Below are 20684 nucleotides of genomic sequence, written 5' to 3'. Positions count from 1 at the left end.
TTACGTTTTGAATATGGATATTTTTCTTACAAAAACGCATTGATTCGCTACATGAGGCCTTTTTCATTTTTGGGTGAACTAACCCTTTAATGTCAAGCCCTGTATACAGTGAATACTTGTATTTATACTTGTATTGCAGTTAAAAATGTGGTGTTTAACCGGAGTACGGTGGTGGGGGTGCTTGACATGTGTCAAACACTAGAAAGGGGTGCACACTGCAAAAAGTTTGGGAACCACTGCTCTATAGTATGAACACTTGTAAAGTAGTAAGCTTATTTGAAATTTAGTCAGCCAGTTGCCAGGTGTGCACACAGTCCTGACTACCAAGAAAGTTGCAATATCCAATGAAATTAAGAGAATGTGAGAGCAGGAGTGGGGAAAGCTATTTCTAATTCATATTTTTTACTGAGTATCATGACTTTTGTCTGATTCAGCATTTCATTTTAAGCAGAACCAAATTTATAGCCTAAAACTTTTAATATGGTTCTGTTGCTGCCTTGCAAGCACTGGTATTTCCTTCAGGAAATGCAAATCTTCTTTATTCCCCCTGTCTCTGTTTTGTCTGCTTTATTGTCGATCTCTTGATGTCTGTATTTTCCCCGATCCTTCCAGCTTTCTCTCTTTTCCTCAGAGGGATCAGAGATAGAGGAAGCCTTTCCAGAAACAGGGATGGGTTGAATCCAAGTTTAAATACTTTGTGCAGCTTTGTTTCTTCTTTGCTGTGTAACCCTCTTAATCTCTTCAGTATGTAGTGCCGCTAAACTTCAGGCTGCTCGTTTTCCTGTTCTTAATTCTCCTTTGTCTATGTTTTAGCATCAAGCCATTTGCTCAGCAAGCATACGCTATCCAGCCAGCAGTCACAACTACAATCTCAAGTATGTCTGTCATCGTTTGCCATGCTTTTCTGATTAATTCACATTCAGATGTAACATTCTGTTTGTTTAGAAGAGCTAAATATTCAATGTGTGTATGTGTGTTTAGGTTATGAGCCCCCGACAGCACCGGCGCCCACAGTGCCCGCCTGGCAGGGCCGATCTGTCGGCACATCTAAACTCAGACTGGTGGAGTTCTCTGCTTTTCTTGAGCACCAGAGAGATCCAGATTCTGTGAGTAGCTTCTTTATGTCACTATAAGTCAAAGTGAAATTAAAACGGAGTCAGTTTACTTCCTAATACACATTCCTGCTCTTATTGCACACGATTCATCAAGCTTTAGCCTCTTAGACAAAAAGCCTCCTCAAAAGTGAGTGTTTTTAGATGGAAGTTCTTCACAATTGACTGAAAACGCACATTCTAGTATGCAATGTGTACTTTTCACAGTCCAATCTATTCCCAATGGGGAAAAATAGACGCCTTACATTTGTAGCTCTTCGAATATCTTAGATAAATGTTTTAGTCAGAAATATGATCATACCATAATATGACTGTAATACAATGAGAGTGGTGAATAGCATTTCATGTTGACTGTCAAAATACAAGGTCCTGTTTTATGTTCTATTTTAAATTTGTAACAAAATTCAGATGTTATCACACTTACAAAAAAGTATTGTTTCTGTATCATATAAGTATATCATATAAGTACCGCTAATACCATTATATTTTTTATATGCTGTGGTACATATGTGAATATCTCTGAAGTATACCTAAAAAAAACCTAATTGTACAGGAAATTGTTGTGGAATTATATAGAGTAGAAATAAAAACTTGATTTAAAGACTAAGAACAACACTTTTACAGCATGTTAATTTCTACATATGCTAATACATTTTTAACATCAAGTTGCAAATATTTTTTATATTATGAACAAACATAAAGTAACAATAAAAAATAGTATGTATACATTAGCTTTAATCAAGATTTATAAATTATTTATATATATATATATATATATATATTTAGTTATTTTTTTTATATAAATGAACATTAATATTTTTGTCATGTTTATTCAGCCTTTTCTTTTCCTTTTTTGTCTGCCGCAATAATAAAATGTACAGTATGAATGTGAATTGTCTCCATTTAAGGGGCATTTCTCACCAAATATAATATTGATTAATTAATGTGATTAATTGTGAATAATAAGCATTATTAATCAACATATCAAGAAATTTATTCATTTACAGTAATGAATAGATGGATAGTCCTAGTTCAAGTACTTTCAGTCATTTTGACAAGTTTTCCTGTTTCTAACTTGTTTTTTTTTTTGTTTTTTTCTGTGCAGTATAACAAGCATCTTTTCGTGCACATTGGTCAGACAAATCACTCTTACAATGATGCCTTGCTCGAGTCAGTGGACATTCGTCAGATTTACGACAAATTCCCTGAGAAGAAAGGAGGGCTAAAGGAATTGTTTGGCACCCCCCCCCCCCCCTCCTAAACATGCATGGGACAATTATCCACAATAGAAGACATCGTAAAACACACAATTAGTCCAAGAAAAACTTTGTATTTTTTTTATTTAGGCTTACAAATAATGTATGCCGCCCAGGTTTCTACACTAATTAGAGTGAAATTACCATAGTTCATGTTTACCACCCATACAACTGCCTATTTAACGCAAATATTTATCTACCAAGTGATTACATGCATACATAATTGTGCATTTCCCTAAAGACACTGGGCCACTTTAGTTTTAAAGACAGCCGTCTATGTTTACGCCGCTATATTTGGCATGGCATAGCTGAAGTGTCCATGATCAAAGCGCGCACTTATTCTGTTTAATATCGCGAAACAATTGGATGACCTGGTTGGTCCTCTAATAGCTATTCAAACATTGCATGCATTTTGTGAAATGCTAACTAGCGGCAACCAACAAAGTGGACCTCGTCGTGGTTGGAGCGAGGCTGCTCGAATTCCGTTTGAAGTGACAGAGGGATCTGAATTTCAAATGAAACTCTGGATCTGCACAATAATGCCTCTCTTGGATATGATGTGAAAATGTAACAGGCTTGTCTTAATGAAAAGAGAGTATGCCAGAAATGAATATTTGAGCTTTCTCAGTAATGAACATCGGGTTAGCTTACTGAAAAAGCGGGGAGCGAGCTGTTCTTTTTTTCCGCTCTTCTTCAGAATTTTTTGAGTGGCTTTTTACTCAGTCATTTAATCTATTCTTTCTAACCTTAGACACAGCCTTTAATACTGGAATAGACTAATATGGAGAAATAGCCATGATTGGTAGTTTAGTATAGGTATAATGCATTCTTAAAGGAATAGTTCATCCAAAAATGAACATCTCATGTTCTTCCAAAACTGACCTGTTTCTTCCATGTAACACTAATATAGTGCAGAAGGTGCATAGTGGTCTTTTCATAATGTGGATGGAAGACAAAAAAGCACCATGAAAGCATTATAAAAGCTCAATACAAATTGTGTTCTATGCTTCATGTCTATGTGAGGAACAAACTGAAGTGCTGAAAATATTCCATTTAGGGTTTTTTTTAGTTGTGCATACAGTTTCCACTAGATGTCAGTTTTGTATCGAATGTTATATTTTGGTAAATCTATCCATTTTTTCTGCTGTAGATTTTTTTGTAATAGAAATATTTGACAGTGTAGCTTATTAAATTGAAAATTAAAGCTACAATCTCATTGGTTCATAGGCTGACTTGAACTGCAACATTCAGGACGAAACTGGGGCTTTCTATGGAGTGAGCAGTCAGTATGAGAGCCCGGAGAACATGACCATCACCTGCTCCACAAAGGTTTGCTCGTTTGGCAAACAGGTCGTGGAGAAAGTGGAGGTACATTTCAAACATTCACTTTTGAGTACAGTTGTAACACCTAAATGGAGCAATAAATGTTCTCCTTCCAATACGAGTTTCCCAGAGGGAAATGTAATTGCTCTTTCGTTACTCAGGACACTTAATGAAGTTCTCAGTTCTTAGTCTGACATTTCTTAGTAGAAAAAGGGAGAATTTGACGAGAAAGCTCAGGATTTTAATTGAAGACTATGAAATTTTAATCTAACCATACGTTGAAACATTGAGATTTTGTGATCGGTAATGTGATTTTACAACTTTTAAAATGTTTAGTCATACAAAAAAAAAAAAGGCGGCACTAAATGGTGGTATCATGGTCATATTTGTATGTGCATTACTGGTCACAAGTTTGGAATAATTCAGATTTTAAATGTTTTTGTAAGACTCATGTTCACCAAGGCTGCATTTTTTATCTTAAATTCAGTAAAAACAGTAATAGTGTGAACTATTATTACAGTTTAGAAGAACTGTATCGTTTTAATATTACGGTGATGTTAATGCTGATATTTATGTCTTCAGTGTCACATGATCCTTCAGAGATCATTCTAATATGCTGATTTGGTGCTCGAGAAATTTATTATTATCAATGTTGAAAAGAGTTGTGCTGCTCAATATTTTAGAGGAAACATTGATACACTAGCACTTAGAAGTTTGGGGTAAGTAAAAGAAAGAAAGAAAGACTTCTATTCAGCAAGGACCCGTTAAATTGATCAAAAGTGTTAGTAAAGACATTTATAATATTACAACATTATGTCTGTTTCAAATAAATTCAGTTCTGTTTCAGAATCCTGAAAAACATCGGTATCACTGTTTATACAAAAATATTAACCAGTTTTATTAGCTGTTTTCAAAATTTAGAATAAGAATCATTATTATTAATTGAGCCGCAAATCAGCATATTAGAATGATTTCTGAAGGATCATCTGACACTGAAGACTGGAGTAATGATACTGAAAATTCAGCTTTGTCATCACAGGAATAAATTACATATTAAAAAAGAAAACAGATATTTAAAATTGTGATATTTTTTTAATATAATGCTGTTTTTACAGTGCCAAATAAATGTGGTGTTGGTGAACATTAAAGATTTCGGTAACATTTTACAATAAGGATCATTAGTTAGCTACTTTAGTTAACATGAACTAAGAATGAACAATACTTCTACAGAATTTATTAATATTAGTTCATGTTAATTTCAACATTTACTAATGCATTATTAAAATCACACTGAAGACTGGAGTAATGATACTGAAAATTCAGCTTTGTCATCACAGGAATAAATTACATATTAAAAAAGAAAACAGATATTTAAAATTGTGATATTTTTTTAATATAATGCTGTTTTTACAGTGCCAAATAAATGTGGTGTTGGTGAACATTAAAGATTTCGGTAACATTTTACAATAAGGATCATTAGTTAGCTACTTTAGTTAACATGAACTAAGAATGAACAATACTTCTACAGAATTTATTAATATTAGTTCATGTTAATTTCAACATTTACTAATGCATTATTAAAATCAAAAGTTGTGCTTGTTAACATTAGTTAATGCACTGTGAATTAGCATAATTGTGAATGAACGACTGTATTTTCATTAACTAACATTAACAAAGATTAATAAATACTGTAATACATGTATTGTTCATTGTTTGTTCATGTTAGTTAATACATTAACATTAACTAATGGAATCTTATTGTAAAGTGTTACCGAAATTTATTTTTAAAAACATTTTTAAAAATGATTTCACGTTTTTGACTGGTAGTGTATATGCAATGGTACTTTCTGTTGCGCATTTTCACATCTCTCTCTCTTCTCTCAGACGGAGTACGCTCGCTTTGAGAATGGACGCTTTGTTTACCGGATAAGTCGGTCTCCCATGTGTGAATACATGATCAACTTCATCCACAAACTCAAACACCTTCCTGAGAAATACATGATGAACAGCGTCCTGGAGAACTTCACCATCTTATTGGTGAGTCTGCATGTCAATCAGTGATGTTTAAACCAATCAGTGAGAGCTCTCAGTGCAGGGCGGAGCCTGTGGCTTCTGAGCGGAGACGGCCTAGCATTCCTGACATTCCTGTGGCGCTGTGCAAAGCCTGATAATCTCCTGCAAAGGGGGAGGAACCCCTTTCTCTAACCTTCTTACACACCAGGATTAGAGCCCTATTCTGTCCTATAGTGAGGGTCTTACTAATGCACTTTCCCTGCTCTCTTCCTTCAAATCCCTCACATCCTGGTGCTGTGCATCTGTAAACCTGCTCTCCTGGGTTGCGACTCTCACCTCCCATGGAGGTTTTAGTTGTTATTATAGAGAGACTGAGGGAGGGTATGTGTGTGTTTATAGTGAATGCTTGTGTACAGTATATGTTGTTGAAAGGTGGTGGCATTGTTATTAACATCCATCTCAGGTGATCCAATCACATAGCCAGGGCTTAAAGTTCTCCGGCACCGTGCCGGAGCTCCGGCGTGCGGCGTTTGGCTGCAGGAAAAAAGAGATAGTCGTCCTACATTTAAAAACACTTGTTGATATCACGTTCGAGTTCACGAGTTTGCCTACCAATGTATGAGAGAAACACAGCTTTCACTCTCAACCAAACTAACATTACTAGCCAATCAGAAGTTTTTGCTCTTATAAACACGAGGCGCTCATTAGTATCCAATCGCAGAGTCGCGCAGTTGACGAATGGAAAAGAAGCCTGTGTCTCGAGCGCGACACATTGAAAAAGCTGCGAGGCGCAATGGTCAAAGATTTGTAACCTATATTTACATAGAAAAGCTATTAAAAAAGCAGCGGAGCTTTGTAAACGGCTCAGAGTAATCACGTCATCTCCATAAGAACGATATGATTGCCAGAACAAATTTACCTGTATTTTTGAAAAGGTCCTGTTCACACATGATCACTTAATGGTAATTTACCAGTTAAGACTGTATGTGTGAAAGGGGCTAAACTCTTCCTGTGCATATGCGGTGAGTTTGGGTTGCTTAACGTTCATCTGGGAAAACTCACTTGATTTGTAATGTAAATCATTTAAACCTATGCCAACACAGGAGAATCCATCAGCATTTCTAAATATGCAATTTTTATTGTACATCGCGATTTCAAAATAAAAATTTCTGATTTTGCATGTGGCCAAATATTAAAATTAAATGGATTTAAATGTCGTTGAATCACATGAAACATCACCAGGCCGTTGGCGCCCTCTGCAGGTATTTGTTATAAATTTAGACACATTACATTATGTATTTAACAGTGTTGTTCAATAAAACCATGTACTTGGTTTTAATACTTTATTTGAGGCCAAATAGTATTGCCTCATCGTTACTTTATATATAAATAGTCATTTTAAAGCCTGTTTTTCCACTTAGTACTATTTGTATTACTACAAAATATCAGATTACTTGTCAAAATAATCAGTAGATTACTTTATTAGCAAAATAATCATTAGTTAAGCACTAGATTAGTTCAAACATTTCAAAATACAACTGCATTGTTTTAATTTTTGTGATTAAAAGACAAATATTTTGTCATTTGAAAATTTCTTAAAGTGTTAAAACATTGTCTCGTTCTAGGGAACCAAGTATCTGCATTTTTTCTCACCTTGTGAGCTAAGTGTATTGTCACACCCCTAGTGTCTAAGAACGTGATAAAGCTCATAATTTTCCAAGTGTGTGATACAGCTTTCATTCTTCAAGTCAATCATATATTCATGCAAAAAAATCAGTTTGTATAAGGAAAGCGATAACTTTGCTATAGTATCCTTTCAAATGTTAAATTTGCAACAGTCATTGCATTCTTTGGATGTGCTCCACTTTATTTGTACCATTTTGTTTTATTAGTGTATTTATTAGAATTTGAAAGACAATAACAATATTGATTGATAAATTCGATCTGATTTTAGTCCTTGAAAACCAAAAAAGTAGTGCAAGTCCTTGAAAGTCCTGGAATTTCATTTTGCAGTATCTGTACGAACCCTGCTTAAGTTACCAGTTCTTGGACCATTTTATTTTGTTGTTGTTAATTGAACTGAACTGTAGTAAACTGTCTTTGTATATTTCCTATTTCCTATTAATTTCCTAGTATTTAATTTACCATTATTTCTTTTGAACAAAACAATTTCAGAAATGTCATGTTTTAGATTGTAGGTCATCTTGTTCCTTGTCAAGGACAACGCAAACCAGCAAAACTTGATATCAAAAGCATCCTAAATGTTACATGTGTTTGCACCATATTGTAGTGAGTAAACATTCTTGGCATTGCTGTTTCAAATATCCCACCATAATCTGTAGTCTGAGCCTGTCAAGGGCTAATGGCAATGGCAGATACGTTACTAGTTTCAAGGAAAATCATTTTATTTTTCTGTTTGCCAAATAACTCTGTGTATGTGTCTGCACCCCCAACCCTCAGAAAAAAGTTCAGGCTCAGGATTTTTTTTTTTTACTTTAACCCCTGCATAGCGCACTAAATACACTGAACAAAATTATAAACGCAACACTTTTGTTTTTGCCCCCATTTTTCATGAGCTGATTTTTTCTATGTACACAAAAGGCCTATTTCTCTCAAATATTGTTCACAAATCTGTCTAAATCTGTGTTAGTGAGCACTTCTTCTTTGCCGAGATAATCCATCCACCTCACAGGTGTGGCATATCAAGATGCTGATTTGACAGCATAATTATTGCACAGGTGTGCCTTAGGCTGGCCACAATAAAAGGCCACTCTAAAATGTGCAGTTTTACTGGATTGAGGGGTCTGAAAACCAGTCAGTATCTGGTGTGACCACCATTTGCCTCACGCAGTGCAACACATCTCCTTCGCATAGAGTTGATCAGGTTGTTGATTGTGGCCTGTGGAATGTTGGTCCAGTCTAAGGCACACCTGTGCAATAATCATGCTGTCTAATCAGCATCTTGATATGCCACACCTGTGAGGTGGATGGATTATCTCGGCAAAGGAGAAGTGCTCACCAACACAGATTTAGACAGATTTGTGAGCAATATTTGAGAGAAATAGGCCTTTTGTGTACACAGAAAAAGTCTTAGATCTTTGAGTTCAGCTCATGAAAAATGGGGGCAAAAACAAAAGTGTTGCGTTTATAATTTTGTTCAGTATATTTAATATTGGATTTAAAAAATGTTAAACAGGATCAAATATGTAAAAAATTATCCAATCATTGAAACTGCTTTTTAAATGTTAATTTGTCTTAATGCAACCCATAATTACTCACCTAAAAAGCCATCATTGTACCAAAACAAGTTTTTTATACATTGTCATTTGATTCTGGCTTAAAAAAAAAAACTGGAAAAGCCCAGTATAAATGCAAAATAATTACTGTACCTGAAATCAACGTGCAATTTGACATGGACGTGAAGTGATGTATGCAGTCAAAAATCAAAGACTGGATGAAATCCATTTACAGATCAAATCAGTGCACAGGTGAATCTCGCAAAAACTTGTCCAAAACTCAAAAATCTAAAGAAAAAATATGAATGCCCATGAAACTCTGCCCTTGAACTATTTTAGAACTGAATGAAGAGTTCATTTGCAAAAACCGATAAATGCCACTTTCAAAAAAATGACTGTTGGAGTTAACTGCTTTTGCAATAAAACAAACTTTTAATATGTAAAAAAAAAAAACATACTTTCAATGAACTTTAATTTGGTAAATTACCTGTATTTGTTTAAGTTATTATTACTTAATCAAAACAACCCAACTGCAATTTGATTGATATTACTTGGAATGCGCAATAAAAAACGTGATTTCTGAAAAAATAAATACAAATGGAGTTATCGGTTTTTGCAAATGAACTCTTCAAATATTGTTTGCATTGTCCCATAATTTTCGAGACAGTTAAGCACATTTGCCTACATCAAATTCTCATTACTGTTATGTGTAGATTTTTAGATATTTATTTTAGAGCATTAAAGAACTTTACTTTTAGAATTTGTATTTTTTCTGGTGTTTCTCATTACCTTTTTATTGCTGCTACAGTACAATCATTTTTACCATGTAAAACTGTACAGTAATGCCATCTCTCTCTGTCCTTCTCTGTTTCAGGTGGTAACAAACAGAGATATATATATATATATATATGTATGTATATATGTGTGTGTGTGTTTGACGTTTAACTGCAGCTGTGAATCGCGGTACAGTTGTATTATGTTTTAATACAGGAAAGAATGTCAAAGAATGCGATTCAACATTCATTCATAGACTATACATATAAAGTGACAGTATCATTCAATTTAAGGGTTATGTTGAGTTAGAATGAATCTGAAAACGACCTCATTTTGATTATTTTTTTTAATCTTGAAAGCGTACACATCGGAAAGCGTATGGGTGCAGCCATAAGTAGGATGTAGGTGTACAGATGAATATACATTCTCACATACGTAGGTATTTTTCCCAAAGAAAAAGTATTTGAGAAATTTCATTCTGTAGCATTGATTTATTGAAAAGAAAAAAGATTTGTTTGTGGCCATCGGTAAACAAAATGTTCCTGCATTCCGAACACTCGGAGAATTCAGGGAATTCAGAAGCCCAGCCCTTGAAAAGAATTACTTTGTACACACTACTTTTTCTCTTTCGTTGAGGAATTACTGCACTGTGATACGAGAAGTTTATACCAACCTGTGTCTGTTTTCATGTGTCATCACCTGCAATAAGAAAACGCAGAGAATCGACCCCTTACTGTTGACTGTACAGCTAAACGCCTCCAGCCGACACGCTTGTGTAAAAGGTAACTCTATAAACAAGAAGCACTGCATTAACTACCAGGGCTTGATGGATTATCCATCAGATTGACCCGAGCACTTGGAGTGTGTTTGCCGCTGGGAAAGCCACACTTTTTTTTTTTTTGCTGTACACCCGTACGTCACAGAGCACTCCTTCATCTTCTGTAAGAATCAGTCCCAGAGTTCCTCGCTGCCTTTGACATCCCCACACAGCCCATGTCTCTGTGGCCTAATCGATTTCTACGACTGCAAGCCTTAATAATGGTTGTGTGAACTCCAAAAGATGCCACTAAAACTGTGATCTCTTTCCTAAGCTGGAAGACTTTCTTGTTATTGTCACATGTTGTAGGAGTTGTACAGTACAAACCTGCCAAAGTGTAACAATATACAGCACAGTGCCTTAGTGTATGACACGAATGTGGATGAGCGCAGTCGTTTTTTGGGAAAAATTAACACTAAAGGTGCGGTCACATTTACTGTTGCTAGGCGGAGAAATCAGTGCAGATGAAATCAGTCATTCCGATAGGAATTTGTGTGGTTTTCCCATGCAGATTTAGCTCATTTTCAAGTTGTTTTAATGCTAATTTGCTGAACTGACCAGATGCTTGGTTTGAAAGTGACTTCTGTGTGAGCTGTGCTTTATACATCGCTGCGACAATACACAATGGACTTTTTGTCCGCAAAATTTCGCTGCAGTTTAGCAAATGGGACCACACCTTAAGATCCTACGAGTCATCTTTATAAAAGAGCACTGGCCATTTGGTTGACCTTTCACTCTCAGAGACCGAAGACATGTTTAGACATACAGATCTTGCCTTTCTTATCGGAAAAGACCAAAACGTTGAAGGAGATGCATTGAGCTCCTCTTTATTTCCTGCACTGTAGCATGAAAGTGCCTTTGGTTTCCAGCTTAGAAAAGACTGATGTTATTTTCCATTCTTAAAATGATCAAAAACCAAAAAAAAAAGAAAAGTGGATGTAGGTAAAATATTCACCACATTGCCTTCATAAGAATTTTATAGAAAAAAAACATGGGCCTAGTGAGTGGATATGTCCTGAAATAAAGTTATGTAATAATTATTAATAACACATTTCTATCAGCATTTGATTTGGTCGATGTGGCAAACTGTCTTTTATTTTTTTCTTAAAGGTGCGGTCACATTTACTGTTGCTAGGCGGAGAAATCAGTGCAGATGAAATCAGTCATTCCGATAGGAATTTGTGTGGTTTTCCCATGCAGATTTAGCTCATTTTCAAGTTGTTTTAATGCTAATTTGCTGAACTGACCAGATGCTTGGTTTGAAAGTGACTTCTGTGTGAGCTGTGCTTTATACATCGCTGCGACAATACACAATGGACTTTTTGTCCGCAAAATTTCGCTGCAGTTTAGCAAATGGGACCACACCTTAAGATCCTACGAGTCATCTTTATAAAAGAGCACTGGCCATTTGGTTGACCTTTCACTCTCAGAGACCGAAGACATGTTTAGACATACAGATCTTGCCTTTCTTATCGGAAAAGACCAAAACGTTGAAGGAGATGCATTGAGCTCCTCTTTATTTCCTGCACTGTAGCATGAAAGTGCCTTTGGTTTCCAGCTTAGAAAAGACTGATGTTATTTTCCATTCTTAAAATGATCAAAAACCAAAAAAAAAGAAAAGTGGATGTAGGTAAAATATTCACCACATTGCCTTCATAAGAATTTTATAGAAAAAAAAACATGGGCCTAGTGAGTGGATATGTCCTGAAATAAAGTTATGTAATAATTATTAATAACACATTTCTATCAGCATTTGATTTGGTCGATGTGGCAAACTGTCTTTTATTTTTTTCTTTCGAACTGTGAACTTCGGTTCCATTCTATGAGAGATTTATTTGACATAGAGCTGTAGCTACTTTTCTAGTGCATAATCGAATTGTGAAAGTGGAAAACCTTACAGCACCTGCTTGCTGAATGGTGTTTGCTTTTCCCTTTCTTCTTGTTTCAAGCCATTTCAATGTCTTCTTTTTCTTTTGTGAATATAGTAAACACTATATTAAGTGACGTCAAGGTGTGTTACTCCTCAGACCTTAAAGATAGTCAAGGATATGAACCGCAGAGTCACGTGTACGTTCTTTACGGACAAAGCTGGCTTCACCAAACCATATCATCTCCACTGCGTAATTTATTCGTGCTGTTCATTTAAAAGTGGATGGAACCCTCAAAGCGTGAGAGACTAAGTTAGATTTCCAGCTGTGTATGTTGTAGCGCTTCAAGTAAACTGTGGAGTTATTAAGTACGCGCGATATCGAAACGGCAGACGGTGTTGATTGTTTTGTGTTTGCTGTACCTTCGCCCTTCGTTCTTGTTCACGTTTCATATAGAGATCTTCCTGTATTGTTCTACATGTACACGATGGTTTTGTGACGACTTCAGTATATTCAGAGCCCGTTCGGGTGGTGATACTGTTACTGCTGCGCTGCTGGTGCACCTGCTACGTCAGTTCCTCCTTAACAGCCCCCTTTACTTCTCTAGCGATCTGAGAACTAATGCCTTTAATATGATGAATGTTAAACGGACATTGTTTGCTAGTAATGGACACTAAGCAAGGATTCGAGCGGAATCCGGACTACAGTATATCAGCAGTTTAGTTTATGTTTTTTGATCTATGTTTGTATTTTGTTTGTATGTGTAGGTACTGGTACCTCCTATGTTCATTACCATTTAAGATGTTGGCTTTAAAGTGAACTTTTCTCTAGTTCCGATAGTATCATAAAAAGATATTGGGTTTGTGTGCAGAGATTTTTTGTAAAAAGGTGCTTTGTATAAAATTATATATTCCGGCTTTTCTTGGTACAAAGGTGTGATATCTTTTAATATCCCGGATGATGGAAAAAAAGCATTGGAGCAAGGCTGAGAGAGAAAAGAAAACCTATTATGTGTGTGTTCTTTATCGCATATGGTCTTGTCTTTGCTCCGTAACATTTTGATGCCTTCTTGATAAAGTGGTAGATATTTTGTAGCTTTCTAGATACTTTGTATGTATACAATATTGAATAAAATAAGTAATTAAAACAGCTTGTCTTGTCATGTGTTATTTTTTTCCACGTTTCATTTAAAAGGATAGTTCACCCAAGTTCATTTACTCCAAACCTGTATGACCAACTGACTTTATTCTTGAGAACACCAGAATGATTGTAACCAATGGCTTCCATTGTTAAAAAAAGAAAATATATTTTTATTTTCCATAGACGAAAGCCATAAAGTTTTGGAGTAAATGATGACAAAGTTGTCATTTAAGATTTTTTTTTTTTTTATATATATATAATAAAACAACATCTGTAAGAATGTTTTTTGTAATTGATATTCTATTAGGGATGGATTGTAGCACTGAAAGTATCTTCAAGTCTGCAGCGCCTACTGTTGTCACTTCTAGGAACAGACTTTGAAAACAAAGTTGAATCCAATAGTTGAATCAATAAGTTTTTTCCCCCAATGCATTTTCTCGGTTTCATTTATAAGCATTTATGACACACATGTTAGTGCATGTTTATTGAAAGCAAATTTTTTATCCATACCATTACCATTTACAGCTGTGCAACAGCGTGCAACATTCCATTTGAAAGCATAATTTTGCTATAAGATGTACATTAAAGGAATAGTTACCCCCCCCCACCCCACACACACACAAAAAACTAACAAAAAAAATGGAAATGCATTTGCTCTCAGGACATTAAAGATGTAGATGAGTATGTTTCTTCATTAAAACAGATTTGGAGAAATTTAAATAACATATATTACATCACTTGTTCACCAGTGAATGGGTGCCGTCAGAATGAGAGTCCAAACAGCTGATAAAAACATCCCAATAATCCACAAGTAATCCACACGGCACTAGTCCAACAATTAACATCTGGTGAAGTGAAAAGCCACGTGTTTGTAATTAATTCATCATTAAGACGTTTTTAACTTCAAACTGTTGCTTCTGGCTCAAATATGAGACGTCTATCGATAATATTTTCTGAAAAAGTTGTCTCATCTGAGAGAAATATGCACAGATCAAGCATTGTTCGCAAGCACCAAAACTGTTCTAAACATAGATATTGTTAGATTCTGAACTCTCATTCTGACGGCACCCATTCACTGCAAAGGCTCCACTGCTGAGCAAGTGATGTAGTTCTCCAAATCAGTTTGAATGAAGAAACAAACTGAGAGTGAGTACATTTTCAGCAAATTTTCATTTTGGGGTGAACTATTCTTTTAATATTTATGGTTTATTGGCGATGTCTATCTTCTCGTACACTACATGGATTTACAGTAATAGCATTGAACACTAGGGGGCGGGATTGTTCCACTATTATTTGTGAATGTGGCATTAATGAACGTGAACAGCAGGGGTCAGTGCAGGATTATTCTCAGGAAGCAGTGAACAACGAATTGCTTTCTAAATTGATGTAAAGCTTTTTATTACTCAAAGACATTTAAAAGGGTTAAAAAGTAAAATGATATATTTCATAAGTTTCAAACCATGCTTTTATACTGATCATGTAATTTTATTTATTTAAAGGATTGTGGAGTTTTAACCTTAATTGGATCTGGTTTGGCCCTGAAATTCGAATATCTTTTATCATAAAATAGCATATAGACTCTAGATTAATGATTCCTGCAGTGTTCGTTTTTGTGATGCACAATTTCTTAATAACGTGCAATAATCTTGATGAAGCACCTTTCATCTACCCCAAGCTTGACGAAGCAATTAAACCAACTTAATATTGGCCTTCAAAACTAAAACAACACAAAAATGCTAGTATTAAAACAACTTAGCGGACAAACTGTGTCCATCACAAGGTCTGTTTCAGGCATGTTAAGAGGTGGACTCTGTCCGAGTTTACTGTGGGTTGGGAGAGGCTGATTTCTATTGTCTTGGAAACAGCAGGTTATAGATGCACTCGGGTTAAAGGTGAGTAGTGCTTTTGAAAAACATGCTTTAAATCAAGTCCACTCACATGAGATGATTCCAGTCATATCAGTCGTCCTGATAAAAGATGCTTTATTGTACATGGAGGGGTGCCTTATGGGGGCTGACGTACTGATATCACATGACCAGCCAAATACTACTGATTTTTGGTCTCTGTAAATGTCCTGTTTTCCACATTTGCTGACAGAATAAATGAATGATGTCTGACTGTAAGTAACACATCTCTACAGTAGGCTATCATAAGTAACTGAACAGTTTTTCTTTTGAGTAAACCTTCCAGTCCACTAAGTTTTAGTTTAAAGTCCAAAACAATATTGGTCATCGCCAACATAATTTTTTTTTTTAAAAAGTCTTGAATTATATTCAGATCATCTTTTAAATGTATTTATTTATTTTACACCCCCTTAATATAATCTACAGTGTTGGGGAAAGTTACTTTTAAAAGTAATGTATTACAATATTGCGTTACTTCCTAAAAAAGTAACTAATTACGTTACTTAGTTACTTTTTATTGAAAGTAATGCATTATGTTACTTTTGCGCTACTTTTTAAATCTGGGCTGCACTGTAAAGAAAATTCCGTAGTTTTTCCAAAATAATTTTGGCAGCTGTGGTTGCCAGAATAATTTTGTAAAAAATACAGAAAAACTGTAAACACATTTACGGCCAAAAAAGCTGTAAATTTTACAGTATAAAACTGATTTACAAACAAGAACATTTGAATGTAAACCAGTAAATTCAACAATGCACACTGCTATTAAAATCTGTTTTGTACCTTTAACATACTGACAACCACCATAATAATGCAGGTGGTAAAAGAGAAAGCCACATGAAGAATCAAAGCTCATCACAAGTAGCTTCGCCACAAGCAGAAGTATATACTAATATATAGAAGGTGCACAGAGTCATTCATGCAAACACAAAACACCATCATGGTAATACTTAAATAATGCATTAAACTTTCATTAAACAACAGAAGTTGTAACATATAGACCAAATGTACATAACTGATAACAAAAACTATTTCAAAACATGATTATTTAAATAAAATACTTGTGGAGTGTTACGCAGGGAATTCTGGGAATATCAGTTTACAGTTTTTGACTGTAAATTATACATTGATTTGTTCACTTTTACATCTAAAAACTGTACAAACAACAGCATTTTACTGTAAAATTACATTAAATGTCTGGTTAGATCTTTTACAGTTTTTCACTGTATATAGTACGGGAACTTACTGTTAACCTATTAACATTTTTTTTCCCGTAGCGTTTTTACAAAATTTTACAGTTAAAATTACACCATTTTTTAAAGTGTGGGCTTGCTTGTTTGCTTTTAATATAAAAAGTTCTATTTTTGGCAAATATAAAAGCCCTTTCACACCAAAAGCCTCAGGCTGAAGGAAATGTAAATTAACGTCTGTACAGTATACACAGAAGAAGAAAGTTCAGCACACTTCAGCAATAAAAAAGAAGAAGAAATGTTAGTTTATCTTGTGAATTTTTGCTTATTAGTATGGTTGAATTGGATCACCGAAGGTCAACAGCAAATTGGTTAATAAAATGGGATTAAATATATAAAGGATATTTGTATTATTTAACATATTTAATTATTGCAGCTTTGAGTCATCCAATTGCTGGGTTTGTCCCTATTTTACCCAGCACTGGGTTGTATTTAACCCAGCATTTTTAGAGTGTAGAGAGAGAGGGGGGGGGGATTAGTGATTTAACTCTTGTTTGTTTGTACATTTTTGAAGCTGTAAATAAATAAATAATACACGTGATAATCAGAAAGTTTGTTTAAAATTGTATTTATAAAAAGAACCCATAACTGAGTTTTGTAAAAGACAATATTACACACTAAAAAATGCTGGGTTAAATACAACCCAGTGCTGGGTAAAATAGGGACAAACCCAGCAATTGGGTTGTTTTGACCCAGCCGCTGGGTCAAAACAGCCCAATTGCTGGGTTTGTCCCTATTTTACCCAGCACTGGGTTGTATTTAACCCAGCATTTTTTAGAGTGTATGTATGTGATAAATTAATATTATCATGTGAGATGAATTTCTGTATGTCATGAATTCAACGACTATCAGTTTTGTGTATGCTTTCATGGATGGACGGATGTTTTTTTGTTAAACATAGATTTATTTTATTATCACCATCATTTTTTTGTGTGTGTAAACAACCAAAACAACATCAGAGCAGTTTTGTTTGTTTGGCTTATTTTATTTTTTATTAAACACTTCAAATAGAGATATTTTATTTTATTATATTTGTTTTATTTTACTTTATTTGATCTAATCTAAATACAAGTGCACACAAGAGATAGGCCTAGCATATAAGTTGTGATATAGGGAATGTGGCGGCGTTGTAGGTCACATGATCAGTGTGGTGTACTCGCAGCAGCGCTGTCCCGTCTGAGCTCATTCACTTACAGAGACTTACAGAGAGAAACGCATGAGGACTGCCAAACCTGCCAACACTGGACTATGACGGACTCCTTGATTCTTATACGGGCCGAATCAACAACATGCCGATTGTTTTTATTTATTTATTTATTTTCATTACTGAGGATTAACCCTTAACATTTAATAGAATATTTCTATTTTTATAAAAGTTTTCACTTAACCTGAATAGTTTCCTGCACCAGGAACTTTTAGAGACTTGCCGGGACAGTGACTATCGGTCTGAGAGATGGAGGCAGAGGAGAATAACATTTCAGTGTGGGTTTGTCGCGAAGAGAGGCTCGTGTCGGGCTTGTCGAAGCGCACGACCTGCGCGGATGTGATCCGGGTTTTACTCGGGGAGCAGAACCTGGCGCAGCGCGCGTCCCTCTCGGGCTCTCCTCGGTCCTACTGCATTGTAGAGAAATGGAGAGGATTTGAACGGATTTTACCAAACAAAACCAAGATATTGCGACTGTGGAGCGCGTGGGGAGAGGAACAAGAAAACGTCCGGTTTGTGTTGGTGAAAAACGAGGCGTCTTTACCCAGCAACGGGCCGCGGAGCGCAGAGGCGCGCGTCGTTCTCAGCAAAGAGAGCCCGTGTGTCTACAAGGGGACCGCGAGAGTGACCATGGCTCTGTCACAGGAGAAACAGAGACGGATAGTTAGGAAAGCGTTCAGAAAGTTGGATAAAATCAATAAGAAAAGGGCGCAGGCTGCGTCCAAAGATGCCTCATCTATGGAGAAGATGGAGACCCTTGTGCACCTGGTCGTTTCTCAAGATCACACCCTCCGCCAGCAGATTCAGAGGATAAAAGAGCTGGACAGAGAAATTGAAAGGTATGAGGCCAAAGTTCATTTTGATAGAATGAAGATGCATGGGATCAACTACGTCCAGGATACGTATTTAGTGGACGCCAACCCTGATAAAGTTAGTGAGGGGGACAAAACGAGCCCAGAAGCAGCTCTCGCCCAGTTTGAGGAATATGCTCAGAGATGCGAGGAGGTCATCAAACTGCAGGAAGAACTGTCTAAACACGAGGCCCTCATGGAGAGCATTACAACTGAGCTTCAAGAGGAACTCAACCAGAGGTGGATGAAACGAAGACACGAGGAACTTGCCAATAAAGACTCTGAACCCACTTCTGGCGAGACGTCTCTCAGAGTCACAACTCAAGAAAAAGATGATGGACCTTCAGCGGTGGATGTGTCGTCTGACAACGAGTTGCTTCTGGAAGAAGAGAGGATCAGAACCCAACTTGACACCAGTTTGTACATCGGTCTGCGGCTGAACACTGATTTGGAGGCCATAAGGAATGATTTGGACTTGACCCAGGAGATATGGGGGGCGAAAGAGAAAGAACTGAGGGATTTAATGGAGAAAGTCAACTCTTTGGATTTTGACGAGGACAGTGAGGCCGAAGCTGAGCTGAAAGAGGAAGACACAATAGAAACAGACAGACTGATGCCGCTCCAGGGGGACAGTGTGTGGGTGGAGCAGGCGAGAGGGCTTTCAAAAACATGTGACGTGAATGATGACGACTCAGATACAGGACTCAGCTCAATGCATAGTCAAGACTCAGATATCACAGCCATCTGCGAATCTTTAGTGTAAAAAAAACAAAAAACAGCCTACATTCATATTATCTGTTGCTGGATAGTTCGAATGAACAATGTAACTGTCTTAATATAACACATTTTACGTTTGCATACAGTAAACAAGCATAAAGCGGAAGCAAACAGGAGTGATGGGAAAGTAGAAAGGTACAAAATCAAAATGAAATGACATTATCAAATCCCGTTAAGAACATAACTATGCACTTATTGAGCATTCTTAGTCATTTCTTTTTTTCGTGTTGATGTCTATAAGAATAGATGGTAGCTTATTTCTGCCATTGAATAAAAAGAATACAAATTGACACAAAACACAAAATACTGAATTTTGAGATGTAAGCTCAGAATTATGAAATAAAATTCAGAATTGCAAGATGTAAACTTGCAATTGTGGTTAAAAAGTCAGAATTTTGATATAAAAAGTCACAATTACCTTTTTTATTCTTTTTTTCCCATGTTGAAAAATAGAATTTCGAGTTGCAAATTCAGAATTCTAAGGAAATAAAGAAAATATTGTGAGATGTAAACTCAATGTAAACTGAGGAAGCCAGAATTGCTTCCAAGAATCAGTGTTAACTTCCTTTGTGGTTATAGCACTGTTATTTTGAGAAAAAACATACTGGATTAAAATCTTGGTGGTTGGATTTTTCTGCATGAGGCTGTATGATGATGCATTCCAACATTGTGAAGACTGATCTTGCAGATCAGTTTTACATTACAGTGTGGTTCATGCATTACAATTAGCTGTTTAAAGCTGAAGTGTGTGATTTCTGTGCATCATCTAAATGTTTCCAGACTGATTTCAGTGTTGCAAATATTTAATGATATTTTAATAGATGTTTTGGCCGCTCAAAAGCATTAAATAAACATGAAATAAAATGTCTTTGTATGCTGCCAATCTGCATTGTCGTGACATTTTCATGGAGCTCCTTATGGAGTGCTTAGTCACATGGTGTTGGCTAAAGAAAACCTGCTTGCGGAACCCATGAGCAGAATTGATGGCCAATTTGAAATTACATCATGCACTTCTGGGGAAATGGTGGCCAGCCAAATAATAGCCTTTTAAAAATTGTAATTTATTAACAAATTAGTATTATAGACTTCCTTGTCAGAAAGTATTTTAACATTAATGAAGCACACTTCAGCTTTAAGTTGCATTATGGTATTGCTTGAGCCC

The 20684-nt window shown here is 35.9% G+C and overlaps 2 protein-coding genes and 1 long non-coding RNA gene across 3 annotated transcripts in view; all 3 read left to right on the top strand.

The window, feature by feature from the left end:
• tead1b (TEA domain family member 1b) overlaps positions 1-9826 on the top strand; it is a gene marked incomplete at its 3' end in the record, with an annotated part of 59298 nt that extends 49472 nt beyond the window's left edge. The window contains 6 exon segments of the mRNA XM_016235037.1: positions 814-875; positions 982-1106; positions 2218-2362; positions 3564-3736; positions 5576-5728; positions 9815-9826. Coding sequence (XP_016090523.1) covers positions 814-875; positions 982-1106; positions 2218-2362; positions 3564-3736; positions 5576-5728; positions 9815-9826 — 670 coding nt within the window.
• A 10-nt stretch (positions 9827-9836) lies between these two features.
• On the top strand, positions 9837-19666 carry LOC107553018 (uncharacterized). Its single transcript, XR_001604921.1, has 4 exons — positions 9837-10952; positions 11642-13479; positions 15502-15503; positions 19651-19666. It is a non-coding gene; the product is annotated as an uncharacterized lncRNA (long non-coding RNA).
• Positions 17892-19810, top strand: rassf10b (Ras association domain family member 10b). The gene has a single exon (XM_016235095.1). It carries the CDS (start codon positions 18144-18146, stop codon positions 19506-19508), a length of 1365 nt encoding a protein of 454 aa, XP_016090581.1. The 5' UTR covers positions 17892-18143; the 3' UTR covers positions 19509-19810.
• The last annotated feature ends 874 nt before the right edge of the window (positions 19811-20684 follow it).

Source organism: Sinocyclocheilus grahami, unplaced genomic scaffold, assembly GCF_001515645.1.
Source record: "Sinocyclocheilus grahami isolate Dianchi unplaced genomic scaffold, SAMN03320097.WGS_v1.1 scaffold462.1, whole genome shotgun sequence".
Lineage (NCBI taxonomy): Eukaryota > Metazoa > Chordata > Actinopteri > Cypriniformes > Cyprinidae > Sinocyclocheilus > Sinocyclocheilus grahami.
This window is presented reverse-complemented; position numbering and strand designations above follow the sequence as displayed.